The sequence below is a fragment of the Pelecanus crispus genome, chromosome 11, assembly GCF_030463565.1.
Source record: "Pelecanus crispus isolate bPelCri1 chromosome 11, bPelCri1.pri, whole genome shotgun sequence".
NCBI classification, from domain to species: domain Eukaryota; kingdom Metazoa; phylum Chordata; class Aves; order Pelecaniformes; family Pelecanidae; genus Pelecanus; species Pelecanus crispus.
The window spans coordinates 9355094-9368125 of NC_134653.1; the positions used below are offsets into that span (position 1 = coordinate 9355094).

Here is a 13032-nt window from a genome sequence, read left to right on the forward strand (position 1 = left end):
ATGAAGCCAACACAGAGCCCAGGGCTCCTGAGGGTAAGTTCTTTCTGCAGTGACTGTGAAAGATCGACAACTTTTTCAAAACTTCAGATGAAATTGGCCATTACTGTTGGCTAGTGGTTTGACATTGGAAGAACTCTTATTTAAAGACACTCATTCTTGTTGAATATTCTTTGGACCTAAGCCTTTATAATATACTTCTTATTAAGAATTCCTTTGCTCAAGTATTTAACTTTTTGAAAGGTTAGGTGGCATGTAAATCAAGACTTGCTTTAGAATGAGTAATGGCTTTCTTAATAACTCTTGTACCTTTAAGAATGAACAAATCTCCTAATAAACTGCATGGTTTATTCATTTTTAAAGTACCCTAAGGCCCAGTCCTTTAGTCATTAATCAAGAACAATTCATGCTGTCTTTAGTGAAATATGTCTGTCAGTGATAATGTCTTGATTTCTATGTGTCTGTGCAGGGACATGCTGGGGAATACCAAGGAGGTAAATCAGATCAGTCCTTTCTCAAATTTTATTTCTAAGTGGGCTCTACTTTGATATTGAGGAGGGCACTATTTTGTCTGCTGGAAAACTAGGTTCTGGCGGCCTAGTTTTCTAGTCATATATCAGAAAACAATAACCACTTGCCAAAAATATATTAAAAATTATGTGAAAAATGATTATACATTAGGCAAACATAATTTTATTGGGTAATAACTTACTCTTTCATGGTGATTTAATTTACTGGTGTTCAGATACCACATACGTCCACCTCCTTTTTCTGATAGTGTCACTGTGTATTTGGGAATTTGTTCCTCATGAATCTCCTAAACAAATTTGAAACTCGGAGCCAACTAGGGGTGAGGTTTTGGCCTGTACTAAGGAAAGTTGCCACTCAAAAAACCTTAAAACACTGTGAGGCTAAATAATTCTGAGAACATATCCTTAGAGAACTTTGTATGGAGTCCTGGAAGGCCACCTCAAAGTATTGTCACCTTGAGGATGTGGAACATAGTCCTAAGACGTATTAGGTATTCTGACATTTGTATTAAAATACTTTGCAGAGTCCTTGTCAGCAATCTGTTCTTCTGGTGGCATCCTGGCAATATAGCTTCTTCTGGAACTGGGTCATTACAGAGATGAAGAAAATCTAGTGGTTTTTTTCTCCCCAGTGATGCCCTGCATTTCTGTTCTGCAGTTCACACAACTTGGACTGTTTCACTGTCAATTTGGCAGTCTGATAGGCTTTAATATTTTAATATCCAGTGTTTATACCATTACAAACTCTGCACAACATGTGGAGTTTTTAGTATAACTAAAAATATTTAAAACAATTTCAATTGCTTTCAGTGATATAAAAATGTTTTTTTTTAATCTGATATTTATTGTGATTAGAAGGTTTATTAAATTACTACATAAAACAGTGCAGTCTGAAAACCTGTTTTGCTGAGGAACCCACTCCACGGAATGTCCATTTACTTGAAATTAGAAAAGTTGCAATACGTCATTTTCAATGAAAACCGAAAGTCTCTGCTCTTTCGGAATGAATCTTTTTCAAAACAGTGTATTTCATAAATGTGTTTGAAGTTGTTTTTCATTTGTCTCTAGGCACAAACCGATTCTGTCTATAACATGAGTCATGCAAAACGGTTACCAGAGTTACCGCCCCTACCTGCTTCTGCTTCAGCTGCGCCTTCAGAATTGTATCAGGTATGTGCTCTCCCCCCTCGTGTCAGGATACGCATTAAATTACATGTGCTAGCACGATTTTAGGCATCATATATTACCAGACCTTAGGCAGATGAAGTAAAGATAGGAAAAACTATTTAAATTGTTAAGTTAAAGTACTAAGCAGATTGTCAGGTACTTCATTAGAGCTGCTCTTATTTAGAAAAGTGTTGTTACAACTTCTGTTATGATTTGGATGTTAAACCTTGGCAGTTTAAATCTGTTCTTTAAATTTATAGTTAAATTATTTGCTGATAAATTTTGGATTAAATATTTTGAGTTTAAGTTTCTGGGGAAGGAAACAAATAGTAAAAATATTTTTCTTCGAAACAAATTGTGATTTCCGCCTCGCCCCCAATACTTTATGGCAGAGCCCAAAAAAAAGTTGTACTGCTGTTCCAAAACCAGCTGAGAGTTTGACAGGTGCAGCATTGATCAGAATGGATAGCTTGTACAGCTGCACAACTACAACCTATGCTGTGTGACACAAATAAAAGTTATGTGTGACAGCACTTAGAGGGAGGAAGAAGAGAAAACTGGCTTTCCTCACCGTAAGTGCCTCACAAATGCTCATTTGGCTCATTTGTGTCAGCACTTCAGTTCATGTGAGATATTTTTCTTTAGAAAGATACTGTTTGTGAAGAAATTGAACTAGTTTCTGATGGAAAATGGGTTATTTTGGACTTTGTTTGAAAATAGGAAATTTTAAGTGAAACATACTCTAGAATAATGGTAAAAAAGTGAAAATTATTCATTGAAGGTTTACATAAAAATCTTTTATTTTCATCCAAAAATCAGTTGGTCTTCTGGGGATGTGTTAAGGGTTTATATAAGACATGGGAGCTGATTTAGCCAGTCCTGAAATTTTTGTGTCACATAAGCAGTAGATTTTTGCCAGGTGACTGACTTCTCCAGAAACAGCTGTTCCTCTCTGACCAATGTTTTGCCCAAGGGGTCCTCATGAGTATCACCATTAGGAAGGCACCTGCTCTGCACCCAGAAAGTTGTTCTACCTAGTGGGGAAGAAAGAATATAGTTTACAAAGCAGGCCTAATTAAGAGAGGAGATGAGAATTCAGAGCTTATGCTGACTTCAGCATTTCCTGAAGATACCGAGTGACTTTCTGGGGAAAATCTCCATATCTCTGAATTATTTTTAATTCTTGTATCGGTTTGTCTCCCAAAACTGTAATTCAGAAACCTACCCACCTGTCTAGTGCGTGCAGTGGAAGAAATTGAATTGAAAAGATTCTATGAACTTTCAGAAGCTAATTTAAGGGAGTATGATTGCAGCAGTAGTGTGAATGCCTTTTTCTTTGCTGATAAGATTAGCCCTGTCAAGTCACAAGAAAAATGCAAGGCAGATGTAATAATCTTGCCTTAGCCTGTATTTCAGATTGACAAACTGTATTGTTGTTCTCACTAAAGCTCATGATAAACTAGAAAAAAATAATTCATAGCTGCCTATAGGTTAGATGAAAAGAAGCTGTTTTATGCTTTAGTATGCTGTCCTCTCAGAGGTCATAAAATGCTGAGAAGATGAGCTTAACTACAGCTCCTGAGGGAAAGGCAAGTGAAATGAGGGAACCAAAGATGGGATGTCATGAACGTATTTAGAAGTTTTTTTAAAGAATGGTCTAAAACTGATGACGGTAGTGCTGCATTGTAAAGAGGAAGAAATGGGTAATAGGGATATGGCTGTGTTACTCCAATGAAGTAAAAAATCATTAAACAAGATGTAATACAGAAACAAGCTAAATATGAATTTAGGCTAAGAGCTTTAGGAACCATGGTATGAAGTACATTCATGATTCTATCTTATGTATGTTTCCTCTCTGAGGGTATCTTGATCAGAAACATACTTCTCAGTCCCACGACCCTTATGCCTGTGAGTTATCTCATTAAAGTTTAGACATCAGGACTGATGACAAGCCAATCAATAGATACCAGGTCACCTGAGAAAACATGGAATGAACAGACAGAAGTCTATTACAAATCCTGTACTGATGTGGGAGAGAGAGAAAGATGAGAGCTGAATTTGTTAACTTGTATTATTCAACTATTACAAGGATTGAGTGTTAAAAGTAGACAGGTCATTAACAAAGGCTTGAGGAGTAAGAATTTTCTAAATTTAAGTAAATGTAAGGGGAAGAAGGAAAGAAGCAAGATGGAGATGTGGGGGAGTAGACATTAGTAGATAATGTACTAATGCCTTCTCTTATTTGATTATGTAAAAAAATGCACGAGTACTCCTACTGAAGCGTTGTGTAGAATTATTCTTACACATGTGTGGAGTATTGGGATCTAAAAATAGATTGGTGGTCAAATGACTCTGAGTCAGAGCTATGTATTTGCTCTTTATACTAATTGATCTTTAACCCTGTTCTAGCTCTAAGAAGACTCTTTAAATTATTGTGCTGTGCAAACCTATTGCTTTTTTTTCCAATTTCAGCTTGTCCTTAAGAGCAGCTGTTATCCTCCCTTGATGCAACGAGCATCATGGACTTTGGCAGCTCCATTCAAAGAACAGAGTTACTACCGAAGCCCAAGTGACTCCATAGCTAATAACTATACTCTTACTGCACGGGATTTAAAATTGAAAAATGTGCACAAATTAAAGTCCTCTTCAATGACAGGGACATCACTGGGTTCAGCGGAGCAGAGAACAGCCTCACCGCGTATCCGTATTTGAATGTGTTTATAAGTTTAGCCTTGCTTGTTCTATATATTTTTATCTCTAATTGCTTATCTGTTAAGGCGTCATCCCTGGAAAAATCACTTATCCCTAATAAACACTTATGAGCTTGTCACCTCATGGTCAGTATAGACAAATTTCCAAAAGTATGCATAACTTTAATAAAGGTAAGGCCAGTTTCTGATTAATTAGTTAGGTTCAGCCCTCCAAATAATCACATGCAATTATTTGGAGGGAATTGTTTGCAAAGCAGAAAATGAACAAAATAGAAGTTAGCTCTTATTATTGCTAGAAGTAAAAGTTAGTACCAACAGGGAAACAGAAACAAATACAGTGTGCACCCTTGTTATGCTCATGTTCATGAGTCTTGCATAGCAAAACAAGATGGGCAACAGGCATTAAAATGTTTACTTGAGGATCAAATCCAAGTAATGTTGCTTAATACACTGTTTACATCTAAACCATGTAATTGATGTGTTTGTTAGTAAACTGTGCATACCTATGTAAATCTTACAATATCAGATATGATATGCTGTTGATTCAACATGACATTATGATATAAACCAAATAAGGTTGAGTTGTAATACTCTTGCTATTTAAGTTTACCAATATGTATATGTCAAACATTTTATGAAAACAAGTTGTTTAGGCTTTTAAGTATCTTACCAGTTGCAGGTGTCAAATTAACTCCATTACTTACTCTGAAAATTCCGAAGCGAGTAGGTTATTAATGAATTTTATTTCCTAATTATCAGTTAAATGTCCTCTGTATCAAGGGTAAGACATTCATAAACCATAGTTTTCTACATACTGTCAGTCTGTCTGTGAATATACTCATCCTACATTGTTGCTTGGCTTCCCTGAAGTGTTAGAAATTGTTTCATTTCCCTGGGATAGATGAGACATAATAGCTTCAATATCTACTTAGTCCCCTGGTATGCTATGTAAGAAGGGTTTGGTTTTGTTCATTGAGTCTCTTTGACAGTTTCTTTATCATACACCTGATTCTTCTACTCCATGTACTTCTCCAGTACATGGGTTGGATGTGGGAAGCAGGTCATGGTACTTTTCTTGGTGAAAAGGCATGATGTATTAATTTTGTTAAAAGACCTGCTTACTTGTACTCTGAAAAGCACATGGTAATAGTTCGTACTTCTCATATTTTTCGTGTGCACTATTGGAACTATACATCTTATAGAAGTGCTTTTATATTCAAAATAGAAAGTCCCAGTGCAGAAAATACGGTTTGTGCAGGGAGATAAGTAAGCACTGAAGTCTTAAGCATGAGCTGAATGCCCTTCTGAAGCTAGTTTGTAGTCCCAGAATCAGCAAGATTATTTAACACATAATTTTTATGTCTTGCTAAATGCTAAGTCGAAACTAAAGGCTTCTTTGTGGCATTGTTGTTTTCTGTTATTTCATTATCCAAATAATTGACTTAGCTCTGTTTTTCACTAATCTGAAATAATATCTTACTTGAAAAATACTCCTGTATGTGGTTTTCTTAACTGGTGCTTAAAGCTTCAAAAGAATTTGATCCTTCTAGGAAAAAGCTCAAACGTACGCAAAGAAGTCAATGGAATTCTGATAGGTAATGAATGTACTGTAATGTTATAAAGATACAGATTATTACAACCAGTCTAGATATCTGAGTTGTGATTTAATATTTCTTTTTACTTGGATGCTATGTTAAGCATCCAAGCGTGAAATGTTAAGTCTCTAAAAAAATATATATATGTGCATCAAGACTGCAGTTCCATGGCATGTTAAGCAAGCACCTTTAACTGCTTCTTTGTGGCAGGACAAATTTCAGTCTTAGGCATGCTAAAGGAAAGGTCTTCCTTTCATGATTACTGTCTTGAGAACCCAGAGTTTAGTTAATAGAGATGCAGACTGTAGAAATGAGTTCTCTCAGTTTTGCTGTGAGTGTTTAAATGCTCTGTAATGATACTAGAGTTGTGTCAAGTTGGGTGCTCTGCTGTAGTCAATATTTCTTTTTATCTTATTTGTACTTGTGTTCTGTAAAATAAGGAAATAGTCCTCTCTGTAAGTGCTATGACAGTAACTTTCTTACTCCATGTTAAGATAACATGGTGATGAGTTCCATAAAAAAAGAAAAGGGATGTTTAAATTCTCTTCATATAAGGACTTGATAATGTGAAGTAAATCAAGTATGGAGTGACAGCTTGTTGGCTGAGTCTTGTTCATCCTGAACAGTGTGGACAAAGGCCCTATAGAAAACAGCATATAATCATGAAAATGAAGTCTGTAGTGTAACGTTTATGCAAATGAGCCAATTTGAATTTTTGGCTCAGACTGTTAAGATTTTGGTAAGATAATCACCTGAAAATAGGTGGAGATCTTGGGCAACCTAAATAACAGTGCTAGTAGGTCCGGCTCTGATAGAATTGCTTATAAGACACTGCCTGTCTGAGTGATACTGTGCAGTTGTAAGGTTTACATGATTGTATTCTTTCTCTTAAAGTCATATGCTATGTTATACAATTTTACTAAGGTTTTTTTAATGAGTAGTTAAATTCATAGGTCATACTTGTCCTCAGTGAGTGTAAGTGGTTTATATAATGCTTGTCATTTGTCCATATTGATTTGAGAATCCATTACTGCTTCTTTATTCACTAATCTTCTATTCTTTTTTTTTTCAGAAGTACACCAACTTTGTTAAACAGTTTGGATCCCATTCCACTGCGTGCACCTGCTCATATGCCAGAATTACATGTCATGCATTATACAGACAACCAACCATTGACCCCAGAAGAACAATTTGTTATCATGCACTTACATGAGAAGGAGATAAGTAAGCGAGAAAAGCCACCTTCAAGAAATGATATAGAGGTATTTATATAATTACTTTTTAAGATAAGAGTAGCAGCAGTAATTATCTGCATTATGGGTCTGTAAGCTTTTTACTTAAAAGTAGTTGAGAAAAGAAGGCAGTGCATGAGGTTTAGAAGATGTAAATATTCAATATAGCAAACTGTTGTTAAATATTGTTAACTCCTTTCCCATTTGTTTCTCTAACTACTCAGTCTGATTTTTGTTCTGATGGGTTTGCAAGCAGAATTATCTTCCCAAATTCTTAACCTCTCACATTGTTGGCTAGTACTTCAGAGATCAGTAATTTAATATGCTGCACTCAGTTCTATTGGTATATATGCTTACATCAAAACAGATGGAAGTACTGTAAAAATGTCAGGCATTGGCAGTGCTTTAAAAAGAACCAAAAGGTAGCCAAAATCCATTATATTCAAACACCTTTCAATTGTGGAAAAGGGATGAGTGATAGAAAAGCTAAAAATATTTTGTAGTAATTCATTATCTGTCAGAAAATTCATACAATAAGCATAATTTTTTAACATTTTTTTAGCGGTACTGTTACTACATATATAATGGAGTGCGGGAAGACATGCTGGCACCTCAGGATAAGGAAGTGATGAATGTAATTTTAAAGCATATTCCAACTCACATTCTTGCTAACCCAGATTTACTTGCAAGTTTAAAAGAAGAGATTAAGGCAGACTATCGTATCAGCCTCATGAAAGCCATTGGTAAGACTCAAAATCTCTTAGCAATTCAGAGTATGTAAACATTTATTGCACTTTGACAGCAAGTCTGCGTTCTATTCTTAGCACCCATGGAGAATTCCTTTGGGGTCAGTAGAACTGCAATAGATATCTGAGAGAATATAGTCTGTGATCATGCTACATAACATTCCAGTTTCAACAAATATCTATTTACTAAACCCTACATCCCGTCACTTAAACATAGTCATTTCCAAGTTCAGTAGCTCTGGGTGCATAGAATCGTTTGGTCCATACTTACACAATTTCACATTCCTAATCCAAATCTCATTCAAAATGCATAGTTCTGCATCATCTCGTCAAATGTATAAAGAGGGGCTTGATCAAATGATGGTGGACAAGGAGTAATCACCTTGATTTCTAGCAAAAGAAATTGGATAAGAACTTTTCTAATTGTGACGTTGTGACTATAAAGATCATGAAGCACTGCAGCAGATTATTCATTATGAATGTGCTTTGATTCATTGATGAATGATGCTTTGAAGTGCATGATAGAAAAGTATCTGTCAACAGCAGTCCAAGTATATTTGATGCTGATGGGGGGAGAGGGTAAACTAGGCTGTTTTAACAGATACTTCCCAGACTAACTTTTTTGTTATTCTGCAGTAAGTCAGTGATACCTGTTAACAGCCAAATTCATCTGTCTCATAACTCCAGTGAAGTCAGATGTTACACTGGGATCATGTCACAAGTTCAAAGAATTTCATTTAAGGCATTCCAGGATTAAGGAAAATTAGATGATACATTAATGTGCATGATTACACTGCTGATGTTCAACAAATAGAAGATCATCATATATAAATAAATACAAAAGAATGTCATAATCCTTGAAATTCGGTAATGCCCATCTGAAAATGAATGTGAAAGAGACAGTTCTGTAGAACATGACATTTCTTCTATTTGCTTTCCAGTAGTCTTACAGTTTTCTTGGATTTGTGAAATAATTCCTTTCAATTTCCTTCACTATATTGACCAGTAAGTAGGTGTGGCCTCTCATTCATGACAACATAAAAAGGAGAGATTGAACAGTTTTTTCACTCTGCCTTCTATAGTCTCTGATATCTTTCTAATTACCCTTTTAATTTACCTTTTATCAATGTCACAATTTCAGTGCTTGCAGTCCCTTTTTGTGGTAATGCCAGTGCCAACAAGGGGTAGTGAGTCTGCTTCCCAGCCTTTATTAATCTCATATATAATGGGCCATTGGTTGGAACTGGTGGCACATGAGTTTTGGCATTTCGCAGATCACAGACAAGCCCTTTGAATGTCATATCCTTCCTAGATGCAACAGATGATTCATAACATTCCTGTGTTTCACAAACATTGAAGAAGCCTTCTAAAATAATCCTTGAAAGAGAGATATTTTCATCTCTGGTTTATGGACGAAGAATTGAAGCATGAAATAAATGTGCTTCACCTGGAAAGACAGAAGGAAAAACCGTTTCTCCTGCCTCCTGTTTTTAGAACCAGGACCAATTCTTGTTTTCTTTTTCTGAAATAATTTTACATATCATTTATATATCAAACTGGTAATTTGATCATTGTGCTGTATTTCATCCTAAAAACATGCAAATAACTATATGACAGTGTATATGTTTTAAATGTGCAGAATTCTACGACTTCCTGAACTATGGAGTTACTGTGTTTTCCTATATAGGTTTTGATCATACATGCAGTCTCACCATGATAGATGTGATTTATTCTAGTCGATTACATCTTGATGGATCCAGCTGAGAGAGAGAGACTGTTTATTGGAAGTACACCGCGCCCTTTTCCCCAGAGAGTAGTCCGTGCACCAGTCCCATGGCACAGCTCTTACAAAGAAGTGAAAAGCTGGAATGAAGGAAATCTATTCATAGCGAATCCGTTGATGCCCATTTTGCAACAGCTCTGGCTTTCTCAGTAAGATGTCTCGTTCATAGGATCTTAATTAAATTGAGAATGTTTTTATTTTATGGCTTGGTTAGAGAGTGCATCTGCTGATTCCTCTACATATGCGATGGAGATCCTGGGGGAGCCAGTAGAGAGAAAGTGGCAAAATCTGTTCTGTTTTCTGAAGAAACTTTTTTTTCTGAGCCTGTAAGAATTTCAATATAAAATGATTGTTTCCTGCAGACTCTGAATGCAAACATGAACATGTTTTATGTGTCCACAGTGAAGAGTGGATAACTTTGTGCTATGAAAAGATCATCCCCTTTGTTAAAAGACGTTATCCCTAAATTAAGATTCAATGCTCAAGTAAATAGTGATTTGGAATTCTCATCTTGATTCCTGAAATTAACAAAATTAACTCTTAAAATTGAGTCTCTTTCAGATGTCTTAATTGGAAGTTGTTCTGGGGACTTTTGAAAATTGAAATATATTTTCTTACGAACTTAAATATGGTAGTTAGTAATCCTAAGAACTGGTTTTGTATTTAAGTAACATTGCCAGGAATTTAAGCTCTTGTATGGTACAGGCTGTGATATACGCCATGCTGATGAAATTTTATTTTTTTTCCCCTCAGGGTGGCCAGGATAGATACTTATTACTATTAATACAGAATAGAAGCAGTAGGTGTCATTCTGTATGTTCTTTAATGCCTGGATACACTAATGAATCTAGGAAAAGGACAAGAAATTATTCTGACCATTTTAGCAAAAAAATTTAACACAATTTTAAATATAACAAGTGCAAAGTGAAATTTGCAAAGCCTTTTTTGTTTGCCAGTAGCAAAAAACCTGTTAGAAGTGCGCTTGGTAGACAGCTTAGGAATGAAATGATATGCATCAATGAAATTATGTTATTAGTGTTCGTAAATACATATGAGACCTTCCTGACTCTATTTCACATTTTTTTTTAGAACAGAATTTCATAAAATATCTACTATTTGGTTTACTTCCATAGGTATAGTCATCTAAGATTTGTTCGCACTGCAGAAATACTTTGTAGAGACCTGCCACTGTTGCCTACTGAATTTGAGGAGATCGTTCGAAGACACTGTGTGGAAGCTCACAATATTCTTCAGAACGAGTCAGTGCCAACTGTAGTAACAGTAGATAAATAGAGTATCTTAGGGTCTGATTTACTTGAAGCTCCCTTTTTAAAACAGATCTTAGACTGAGCTGACACTAGTCCCAACCACAAGGCTGCCAAAACAAAGGGGAAAATAGCAGAGAGGGATAAACATCTGGATGCTGAAAGAGCTTTTGAAACTGCAAGAGTGCTTGCACAAGAGCAAATGGGAATAAACTGACTATGAGTAAGTGTAGACTGGAAATTAGGTTTCTAACCATGGGAGGAGTGCAGTCTAAATCTATAAAAATGGTGATAGAAAACCTAACTCTTTTAATTATGGAAATTGATCAATTCAAGAAAGAGATTATATGAGGTAATAGCCCATTATATTAGGTGACTGCATTCTGCCACCTGAGATCTCTTCTAGACTCAAGTTTCCCATTTAGTGCTAATAATTTCATAGTCACTAGTATTTTATGTATTAATATTAATTTAAACTAATAGTAGGGGCCCATTATAAAAAGAATCCTTAGCTTAAAAATTCAGGTTTCCTCTAAGTCCTGGTAGGTACAGTTTTGTTTGACATCTAGTTAACAATTCTCTGCTAGCCCTTTGAATTTTGCTCATTCTTTGGGTAACTTCTGAGCTTAGATTTCATTGCAAGGAGCAAAGTAAGACTAATAAGGTTTTAAAAACTTTGTCTCCATATTATTTCATTGTAGGTGGATCCCAACTTGTGCATCCATTTTTCTTGATCAAAAAAGGAAATGGCTTCATTTTGCTCCTGAAAATGACTGTGATTCCTCTCAGCAAGTTGAAAGCTATTTTCGTTCGGTGGCAACTCTAATGTCATTACAATTACGTGAGATGGTTCTTAACTCCTTAGAAGATCTTCTTGCATTTTTTATGATCCACAAGGTATATGCTGTGAAGCGTATCTACAGTTTTCAGTGTTACATAGAGATAATAATTCATATAGCCATAAAATGTAATGCTCTTTGAAGGCTAAAATATCCCAAATAACTCCTGCCTCCATAAAAATGGCTGGATCCTTCAAACAGTTGTGCATACTGAGTGGAATTTTCTTTGCATGGTCAAGAACCACTCACTTGAATAATCATTTTGCAGGCCTAGGGTTACAACTAGCAGTTTATAGTAGTTTTCAACTCTGTCTTGAGTTAGTGTGCATTTTTTTTTTTAATTTTTAGTTTTATTTTTCTTGGCCTTAACCAGGCAAAACACTTAAACATGTTTTTCTGAAAGCACGTGAATAATCCCCTTTGAAGTCAAAAGTGTGCCTAGTCATGCATGTAGTCCTTTGCAGAGGTAATTTATGTATGCCGTGTCTCTGTCCGTACTGAATGACTGCCCTGTATTTTTTCACGCAATGCACATAATTATAATAAACATTATACCATGACAGTTTCTACCACTGTTTTGGCTATGATAAAGTTGCCTCTTAGTGGAAATAGGTTCTTTAAATATCAGATCACCCAGGATCTGCCATGGTAAGACAAAATGAAACATACTTAAACAGAGTAAATGTGGCAGATTAAATACCACATTGCAGCCAGAGGATCACACTTAATACAATATGCTGTCAAATTTACACTAAGCCTTGCATCTGGGTGATGATGGTGTTGCTGATGGTTGGGGTTTTTTTCAGGTTTGTTTTGTCTTGTTGGTTGGTTTGGGTTTGGTTTTGTGTGTGGTTTTTTGTTTGGGTTTTTCTTTTAAATCATTGTAGCATCTGCATTAGGAGTCTAGTCACGGATTAGGACTCCATTACTGTAAAGGCAATTTGGGGGTAGGGGAGTTCTTACTAACCATACAACGCAATTAAAAAACCAGGATCTTGTATTTGATTCTGGATTTGATTTCTGATAGGCATTATGGATGTTTTTTTAGAGCTTTTGTTCTGTACAGTAATTAGTGCTTTACTTCTGTTACTTAAGGGAAAATCAAGGCAATTAGGCTTAAATCCAGTCTCCTAATCCCTAATTCCAACTTCATTTAGGAGTTGGCAC

The 13032-nt window shown here is 35.7% G+C and overlaps 1 protein-coding gene across 1 annotated transcript in view; it reads left to right on the plus strand.

The window, feature by feature from the left end:
• Positions 1 to 13032, plus strand: part of DNAH3 (dynein axonemal heavy chain 3) — a 63800-nt gene continuing 50768 nt past the window's right edge. The window contains exons 1-9 of the mRNA XM_075719203.1: positions 1 to 33; positions 1596 to 1697; positions 4167 to 4392; positions 5931 to 6000; positions 7073 to 7262; positions 7795 to 7975; positions 9715 to 9910; positions 10895 to 11020; positions 11728 to 11923. Coding sequence (XP_075575318.1) covers positions 1 to 33; positions 1596 to 1697; positions 4167 to 4392; positions 5931 to 6000; positions 7073 to 7262; positions 7795 to 7975; positions 9715 to 9910; positions 10895 to 11020; positions 11728 to 11923 — 1320 coding nt within the window. The remainder of the gene's footprint in view (positions 34 to 1595; positions 1698 to 4166; positions 4393 to 5930; positions 6001 to 7072; positions 7263 to 7794; positions 7976 to 9714; positions 9911 to 10894; positions 11021 to 11727; positions 11924 to 13032) is intronic.